This window comes from Gracilinanus agilis, chromosome 3 (assembly GCF_016433145.1).
Source record: "Gracilinanus agilis isolate LMUSP501 chromosome 3, AgileGrace, whole genome shotgun sequence".
NCBI lineage: Eukaryota > Metazoa > Chordata > Mammalia > Didelphimorphia > Didelphidae > Gracilinanus > Gracilinanus agilis.
Window position 1 is genome coordinate 77,248,552 of NC_058132.1, and position 9,390 is coordinate 77,257,941.

A 9,390-nucleotide genomic window follows, 5' to 3' on the forward strand; every position below is an offset into this window, starting at 1 on the left:
TTCTCTCTCTCTCTTTCCTTCCTTCCTTCCTTCCTTCCTTCCTTCCTTCCTTCCTTCCTTCCTTCCTTCCTTCCTTCCTTCCTTCCTTCCTTCCTCTCCTTCCCTCCCTTCCTTCCTCTCCTTCCCTCCCTTCCTTTCTTTCTTCCTTCTCTTTCTTTTTTCCTTCCTTTTAAAATTTCATGTTTTTTAATAAACAAAAATCAATTTTCTTTTCCTCCTACCTCTCCACCATCTTGGCGGGAGGGTGGAAGGAAAGAAAACAAACCCCTCATAATAAATATATATAGTCAAGCAAAATAAGTTCCCACATTGATTTTGTCCAAAAACAAATGTCTCTTTGTGCCCACCTAGACTATCACCCTCTGTCAGGAGGTGGGTAATGTGTTTCATTACTGAATGTCTAGAATCAGCTGTGAGGTCAGAAATGTAAGGGGTTGAAATTAAAGGGTTGAACTAAATTATTTGAGAGTATGGTGGCCAGGAATTAATTACTCAATTCCAATGATTTTTTTATGGTAATTTATTTACAAAAGGAGAGAGAGTGAAAGTAAGAAAATCAGAGAGAGGATAGAGTAAGATATCTAACCTAACCCACTAAGTATTTTGCTCCAGCTCCTGGCTCAACCCGAGCAGGGTTAATTAGTCCTCAGCCAGAGGGGCTTCAGCCTTGCACTTAGGGGCCTGGTGATGAATAAAGCAAGCGCTTCAGCCACGAAGCCTCTCTCAAGAGGGGAGGCCTCTCCTGAGGCTAGTCCCTGCAGAAAACCCAGGAAGGCGTCAGTCTTTTTCACTCACTCATGTGATAGTTCAAAGGGAGAAATTTAAGAACAATCTCACCAAGTCCAGGGTCTCAGGTCTATGAAGCAAATTCTTCATCAGCCTCCAACTTGAACTCAGAACTCTGAAGAAGGAAGAAGTTCCCACAGGAAGTTGTAACTCCTCTTTAAAGATGCTTCTTTGCATCACTTCCGGTGCCTTCCTCCACTTTTACATGGATCAATTATAGTCTATAGTTTTGCTTAGGACTGCCCATGGGGCAGCCAGTGGTTTCTGATTTTCACCCACTGTGGCACACATGGGTCACAGCCCTCCCCTACTCAAGTGTAAGTGGGGTGTATACATGCTTCTGGTGATTAAATCTAAAAATGGACAGAGGAGAGTTAATCCCATCTTCACACAGCAGTAGGCAGTGAGTTAGAGTTCTTAAAGCCTTTCAAAGTTGTTTATCTTTACAATGTTATTATGCAAAATGTTTCCTGATTCTGCTCATTTCAATCTGTATCAATTCATAAATGTTTTCTCAGGTTTTCTCTGAAACCAGCTCTTTCCTAATGTCTCCCAGCACCATGAGAACCCATTCCCACCTCTCCTTTCTCAAGGAGAATGCCTGGATGCCTGGAAGCCGGGGCTCTCTGCCACAGCTCTAGATTTAAACACACACACACACACACACACACACACACAAAGACACACAAAGACACACACAAAGATACACATAGACAGACACACACACATATATATATATACAGAGACAAAGATACACATAAATACAGACACACACAGACACACTCACAAGGACTCACAGACATGGAGACAAAGACACACATAGACAAACACACAGACACACCCATACTCACACTTGCACCCCTCTCTTCCCTTCCCTCCTCCCCCAGGGGCTCTGGGTAGATTTGGGGGGGAAGGAGGCCCAGGAGAGCCCATGGGCGCTCAGGGGCAGTTGTGGGGGAGGACACAGTTGGGTCCGCTTTGAGGTGACTGAGACCCCGAGAGCTGCTGAGGAGGAGGGGGAGAGGCCAGATGGGCAGCCGTCCCCTACAGCCCTCAGCCTTCAGGGACTTCATCATGCTGGTAGCAGCCCCTTCAAGCAAGGGCCCCTTCTCAGGAGCCTGGGCTAGAAACTCCCCTTGCTCACATTTGTGTCTTCTTTCTCCAGCCAGATCTCCAGGGCTCACTCCCCCACCACTACATCGCAGATGCAAGCCAGGAAAAAGAGGAGAGGGGTGAGTGGCCTCTGCACCTTCTCCTAGGGTCTGCTGTGGTCCCTGGGGAACCCTGGATTCCTCTGTAGGCACTTGGCAGCTCATCACCCAGCTTAGAGGGCAGGCAGCCAGGTTCTTAATCACAGGAAGCTCCAGAGGGAGGGGACTTTAATTGGAGGAAATGAAGAGGTTGCCTTAATTAGAGCTTCTCTTCACACTGACGATAAGATGCTTGAAGGCAATATTATTTCATTTTGTCTTTGCCTCCTAGCACCTGGCACAGTGGATGGCACACAACAGGCACTATTAAATGTATCTTGATTGGTCGATTAATTGCCTAAAGATTCTTTTAGCCACGATGCCAAGGACCCTGGACCTCTGACACAGGCTTGCCAGACTGAACAAGAAAGAACTCAGAAGGCTACAGGACACTAACATACAGGAGGTGTTTAATAGATGCTGACTGATTGATTGATTGAATCATAGGATTTAGAGCCTAGAGGATGGTGATGATAACTGATGTCCTTTGCATAGCTGATTTGTTTGATTCCCTTTCCAAGATGCATAGTTTTTACCACTGCAGAATATGTAATGGAGCAGCTGAAACCAAGTCACTTAGACTCAGTTTCCCCATGGGTAAAATGAATCTGATAATACTTGATGTCAAGGGGTTAGACCTAAGAATACATTTGTTGTTTAGTCATTTTCATTTCTGTCCCACTCTTTGTGGCCCCATTTGGGATTTTCTTGGAGTGATTTGCCATTTTACAGATGAAGAAACTGAGGCAACTAGGGTAAAGTGACTTGCCCAGGGTCATACAGCTAATAAATGTCTGAGGTCAGACTAGAACTCAGGAAGACGAGTCTGGGCCATTTAGCTGCCCAAATAAAATAAAGATATGATAAATGAGAAGCCCCTTTCAAGGAAAGGATGGAATGTGAAGGACTGGGAAAGACTGGGTGGGGCAGTAGCTGAAGAGAAGGAAGCCAAAGTAGCAAGCAGGCTTCCTCCCTGAACCACTCCTCCTCAAGATTGGAGAAGACTTCCCTCCCTGATCAATAGTTTAACCACTTGCCAAGGCACCAATCGATTTAGGGGGCAGGAGGGCCATAATCTAGACAGAAGGTAACTTCCTTATCACTCCTATTTCATTTCTTTCTTTTTTTTAAACCCCTACCTTCTGCCTTAGTATCAATGCTAAGACAAGGGAGTGGTAAGAGTTAGGCGATTGGGTTAAATGCTTTGCCCAGGGTCACACAGCTAGGAAGTATCTCAGGTCAGATTTGAACCCAGATCCTCCTGACTCCAGGCCTGTTGCTCTGTCTACTGTGCCAACTAGTTGCCCCTCTACCTTCTTTTTGCTTTCTGGCTCCCAACTCCCCACTGATCCCTTCCCCGACTTCTGCCCCTCCACCAGGCTTAAGGGTCCAGTTTTGCAGGTGCTGTTGTGAGGCTTTCCACAGTACTGAATCTGAAAGGCGTTGTCTAACTGAGAAGGATCATTATTTCCTTTATTCCTCTCATCTTCTCCCCTTCTCCCACCTCCCTCCCATCTCCCAGGGCTTCTCACATTGGGGGGGGGGGGGGAATCTATAAGTTCCAGGATGAGTTAGCGTGGCTACATAACCTGATCCTGGGTTTTTATGGCCCCATCCCAGATTCTCATCGTGGAAATAGGCTGCCATTTCTGTTTCTGATCTTGGCCAGGGGTAAAACACTCTACATCCCTTTGGTCATTCAACAATTAAGCCCAAAGAGTTTATGAGGCTCTTTGAGATCTCACAGATGAAAAATTCTGCCTCGGGATGACTGAGATTGGGGAGGGCAGCTTGGAACAAAGTTTGCTGTGTGCCTGATGTGGTTGGCTCCTCTCTAGATCATTGAGAAAAGACGGCGGGACCGAATCAACAGCAGCTTGTCTGAGCTTCGTCGTCTGGTCCCTACAGCCTTTGAGAAGCAGGTAAGGATCTCCCTGAAGGTTGGAGGGGTGGGTGTCTGCTGGAGGGGGAATGGGAATGTTGGGTGTTTGATGGGGAGGATGTTGAGTGTCTGCTAGAAGGAGAGTGGGAAGGTTGGGTGTCTGCTGGATGGAGAGTAGAAGGGTTGGGTGTCTGTTGGAGGGGAAGTAGGAGGGTTGGGTGTCTGTTGAAGGGGGAGTGGGAATGTTGGGTGTCTTCTGAAAGGAGAGTAAGAAGGTTGGGTGTCTATTGCAGGGAGAATAGGAATATAAGGTGTTTGATGGGGGGATGTTGAGTGTCTGCTGGATGGAGAGTAGGAGGGTTGGGTGTCTGTATGTGGGAGAGAGAGAATGTTGGGTATTTCACAGAGGCAGAATGGGAATGTTGAGTGTCTGTTGGGGAAGGAGTGGGAATGTTGGATGTCTACTGGAGGGGGAGGGGGAAAGTTGAGTGTCTGCTGGAGGGGGAAGGGGAGAGGAAGCTGGTTTCCCATTGAGGTAGGAGAGCACAGTGCCATTTTTAGGTGTCAAAAAGGAGTCCAGTTTGGTGGAATTCTCCTGTGCGAATGTCCATTTAGTCTGGGCCCATTTCCTAATTCAAAAGCTGGGAAGTCCAGGCTACCGTAGAGGGTGATGGAGAAGGTGCTAACTTCATCTTATTCATGACCAGTCTCCCTCCCCCTAATGTCAGCAGACTGCCAGATTCTTCTTCCTAAAGCAAGTTACTCCCCTCCTTCAATGACTTCCAGTGTCATAGTCAAAATTTAGACATAGCCTCTGAGCCTTAGTTTCCTCATCTTTTAAAAGTATGTGTGGAGGGGAATAACTTCACTCCCTGCAATACAGTTGTTTTTAACAAAATCCAAGCTGGAAGTCACTCAGGCCAGTTCCCAGCTGGATATCCAAAACCCTTCTGCCACATTCCCCAAAAGGAACTACTCATCCTGTCCTTGAACGTTTCTAACAAGCGGGACAGCAAGCAATACATTGCTTTGTTGTATAGCTCCAAAGGCTAGGAATGTCTGCCTCATATAGTGTCCAAAGGTACCTCTTTCTAACTTCCACCCAAGGCACCTAGTTCTGCCCTTCTGGTCCAAGTAGAACAAAGCCCATCGCTCTTCCACATGATAGCCCTCAAGACACTTGACTATCCTGTCTCCTTACCACCTCCCCCTCTTTTTCTTTTCTCAGGCTAACTATCCCTACCTCCTTCCTTCAAACCATTGCTCTTAATTTGGCACAATTTTGAGTCTCCTTTCCATCCAGGTTTAAAACATGGCCCCAGAACAGAACAGAATATTCCAAATGTGGTCTGAGTAGATCACAAGATGATGCAACTTCATCCTCCTCTCTAGTAATATAAGCTAAGATTGTGTGAGCTTTTGGGACCGCCATGTCCTTATAGATTCCTATGGAGCCTGAAGTCCACTGAAACCCCCAGATCCTTTTTGGATGAGATACTCTTTTTTTTTTTTTAAATTTAGAATCTTTTTCCATGGTTACATGATTCATGATCCCCCTTTTCTCTTCCCCCCTCCTGAAGCTGACAAGCAGTTCTACTGGGTTATACATGTACCATTGTTGAATGAAATACTCTTTAGACATGTCTCCCCCATATTGTACTTTGGAATTTGGCTTTTTGACTGTTAAGTGCAGGGCTTTACATTGATCCCTATTAAACTTTTGTCATGTTGGATTTGCCCTTTATTCACATTTATTGGCATCTTAGGGGTTCCTGACCTAATCATCTAGCTTTGTATCACCTGTAGATTTGGTAAGCGTGGCACAGTGGTCAGTCATTTTTCAGTCATGTACAACTCTTACTGACCCCCTTGTCAAAACCAACATGAGTCCTTGCCATCCCCTCCCATCCCTTTTAATAGATTACTTTTCTCTAATCTTTAATTTCTCCCTATGGCATGTCTATGAACATGTTCAAATCTCTTCCAGCCTTAAAAGGCTCTCACTTGGAACTTTAGCAGCCCTTCCTTCAAGATATTATCCTGTGACTCCTCTCTTTTACAGCCAAACTCCTCGAAAAGCTATTTCTACTAACCTCTTCTCACTTTTCCCTAAATCCTCTACAATCTGGTTTCCAACTTCTGAAGGCCTGAACTCCACCTTCTTCCTTTCTCTCTTCCTCATAGGGCTCCTCCAAGCTAGAGAAAGCAGAAATCCTACAGATGACAGTGGACCATCTGAAAATGCTCCGGGCCACTGGAGGGTCTGGTAAGTGAAGCCCTTCTTTCCAAGGGGCTGAGGTGGAGAGAACCTAAGGCCAAACTCTGTACCTCCTTCCCTGTTTCATCTTGCTGACATTTCTTCCCCCTTCCATTAAATGAAGGTCCATTAAAAGAAGGTTCCTCCTTCTTGACCTCTCTGCAGCCTTTGACAGTATTGATCATCCTCTCCTCTTAGATATTCTCTTTTGTCTTCTGAGGCTTTATGGTGTCCTGAAAAGAGTACTCTGAGCTTAGAACTGTTAAATCCCAAATTTAAATCCCAGTGCTCTTCTTCCTTCTTTCCTTCCTTCCTTCCTTCCTTCTTTCTTTCCTTCCTTCTTTCCTTCCTTCCTTCCTTCCTTCCATCCTTCCTTTCTTTCTTTTGTTCCTTCCTTCCTTTCTTTCTCTTTTCCTTACTTTCCTACCTTTCTTCATTCTTCCTTCCCTTTTCTTCCTTCCTTCCTTTCTTTCTTTTTTCTTTCATTCATTTTTTCTTCCTTACTTCTTTTCTTTATCCCTTACCTTCCATCTTAGAATCAATACTGTATATTGGTTCCAAGGCAGAAGAGCAAGTAAGAACTAGGAAATGCAGGTTAAGTGCCTTGCCCAGGGTCACACAGCTAAGAAATCTTTGAGGCCAGATTTGAACTCTGAACCTCCCATCTCTTGGCCTGCTCTCAGTTCACTGACCCACTTAGCTACCCTCTACTTCTGCAACTTTCTACCTGTGTGATCTAAGGAAACTCTCTGAGCCTCAGTTTCCTTACTTGTAAAATTAAGAAGTTGGATTAGATGATGTCTAAAGTTCTTTCCAGATCTAAATTCTATCTCTACCCATTGCCACTTCCACTGTTCCAGGGGAGCACGATATTGCTTCAACTGGCTGGCTGATGCCTTATTCAGCTGTCTAGCTTTCCCTACTATCTTTAGACTAGAGTTGAGTCTGTGAATTAAAAAAAAATTATTTGGTGGGAGAAGCTAGGTGGCTCAGGGAATTGAAAGCCGGGTCTAGACATGGGAGGTCCCGTCAAATGCTTTCTAAATATTTAAGTACCAAATAAGGGTGAATTATTCAAATCTGGCCTCAGATACTTTCCAGCCATGTGACCCTGGAAAAGTCACTTAACCCCCATTGCCTGGCCCTTACAGCTCTTCTGCCTTGGATCCAATACACAGTATCGATCCTAAAGGCAGAAGGTAAGGGTTTAAAATTTTTTGAGCAGTGTAGTTTAATGTGTGTCCCTCCAAACCCTCCACCCTTACAGGACACTGATGTCTTAGAGATGTTGGTGACCAAGTCAGAGGACCAGCTCTTTCGGTAGAAATCTTGGGTGCTGTGGCAGACCAATGGGCATGGTGGCTTTGTGTCCAAGAACACAGTGTGGTTCTGTGTCCAGAATGCTAGGAGTCCTGGCTCAATTACCATGACCCGTGGAATGAATCAGGGGGCTCCATGGAAAGACAGCCAGGCCCAGAGATGGAAGGTCTAGGGTTTAAACCTGGCCTCAGACACTTCCTGGCTGTGTGACCTGGGCAAGTCATTGGACCCACGGGAGAAGGAAACAGCAAACCACTCCAGGATCTTTACCAGGAAAGCCCCATGGGCAGGATGGTCCCCCAGGGTCACAGAGCCCCAGGCCCTCTTGGCTGGCTTTTCCTTGAATTAAAAGGGGTTTCCAGCTCCCAAATGCCTCCTCTAGCACAGCTTGCAGTGTTTTTCGGTGGAAGAGACTTTGGGTGAAGGCAAGGAAGGAGCTTGAAAAATGTCTTCCTGGCCCCAGCAGGAGCCCATGGGGTCCTGTCACACTCCAGCCCTTCTGGCCTCCACAGTGACCATGATTTCTGCACCAGGCCCTAGCCCTTTGCCTCAGGGAGAACAGAATTGTGGGCCTATGAAGCTAGAGCTAGAAGGGACTTTTCTTCCTTTGAGATGAGGCAGACCAAATGTCAGTATGATGATGTAATGTAAAAAAGACACCGGACCTGGAGTCAACAGATCTGAGTGTGAATCTTAGCTCTGCTGCTGTCTGGTATGATTAGGAGGAGGAGGAATAAGAATTTAGATAATATAAAAAATGTTAAGAATGTAACATTTAAGAATGGCATCTAGAGGGTACAGCCAATAGAACACTGGGCCTACAGTCAGGAAGACTCATCTTTGTGAGTTCAAATCTGGCCTCAGATGCGTCCTAGCTGTGTGACCCTGGACAAGTCATTTAACCCTGTTTGCCTCAGTTTCCTTATCTAAAAGGAGCTGGAGAAGGAAATGGCAAATCACTCTGATATCTTTGCTAAGAAAACTCCAAATGGAGTGAGATATGAACAAAAGCATAGTACTTTAAGATTTACAGAATTAATATTTTATTATTAATGTTAATAATAACAGTAGCTGATAAAGACTTTGGGTGTGGAACTGATTGTATTACTAGGTTTAGCCAGCATTTTGGTTAATTTTGCTGAATTGATTCTTTTCTTTTAAATAAAATCCTAACTTTCTGCCTTGGAATCAATACTAAGTTTTGATTCCAAGGCATAAGAGAGGTAAGGGCTAGGCAATTGGAGATAAGTGACTTGCCCAGGGTCACATAGCTAGGGAGTGTCTAAGGCCAAATTTGAACCCTGAATTGATTTTTTCCTTTCTTTTGAGTCTTTGTCACCAAAGATGCTTTATTGATAAGGAAATAAGAAAGGGATATCTTCAGAAATAAATGGAATAGGGGGGCAGCTGGGTAGCTCAGTAGATTGAGAGCCTGGTCTAGAGATGGGAGGTCCTTGGTTCAAATCTGACCTCAGACACTTCCCAGCTGTGTGACCCTGGTCAAGTCACTTGACCCCTATTGCCTAGCCCTTACCACTCTTTTGCCATGGAGCCAATACACAGTATTGACTCTAAGACAAAAGGTAATGGTTTAAAATTTTTTTTAATAAAAGAAATAAATGGAATAGGAGCAGCTAGATTGCTCAGTGGATAAAAAGCCAGGCCTTGAGATGGAAGGTCCTGGGTTCAAATTTGGTCTCAGACACTTGCTAGTTGTATGACTCATAACAAATCATTTAAACTCAATTGCCTGCCCCTTATCACTTTTCTGCCTTGGAACCAATACTTTGTATCAATTCTAAGACAGAAGGTAAGGGAAAGAGAGAAGGAAGGAAGGAAGGAAGGAAGGAAGGAAGGAAGGAAGGAAGGAAGGAAGGAAGGAAGGGAGGGAGGGA

The 9,390-nt window shown here is 45.1% G+C and overlaps 1 protein-coding gene across 1 annotated transcript in view; it reads left to right on the plus strand.

The window, feature by feature from the left end:
* Positions 1–9,390, plus strand: part of HEYL (hes related family bHLH transcription factor with YRPW motif like) — a 27,460-nt gene that overhangs the window by 10,803 nt on the left and 7,267 nt on the right. The window contains exons 2-4 of the mRNA XM_044668777.1: positions 1,952–2,018; positions 3,875–3,958; positions 6,103–6,184. Of these exons, the coding sequence (XP_044524712.1) occupies positions 1,952–2,018; positions 3,875–3,958; positions 6,103–6,184 (233 nt within the window). The remainder of the gene's footprint in view (positions 1–1,951; positions 2,019–3,874; positions 3,959–6,102; positions 6,185–9,390) is intronic.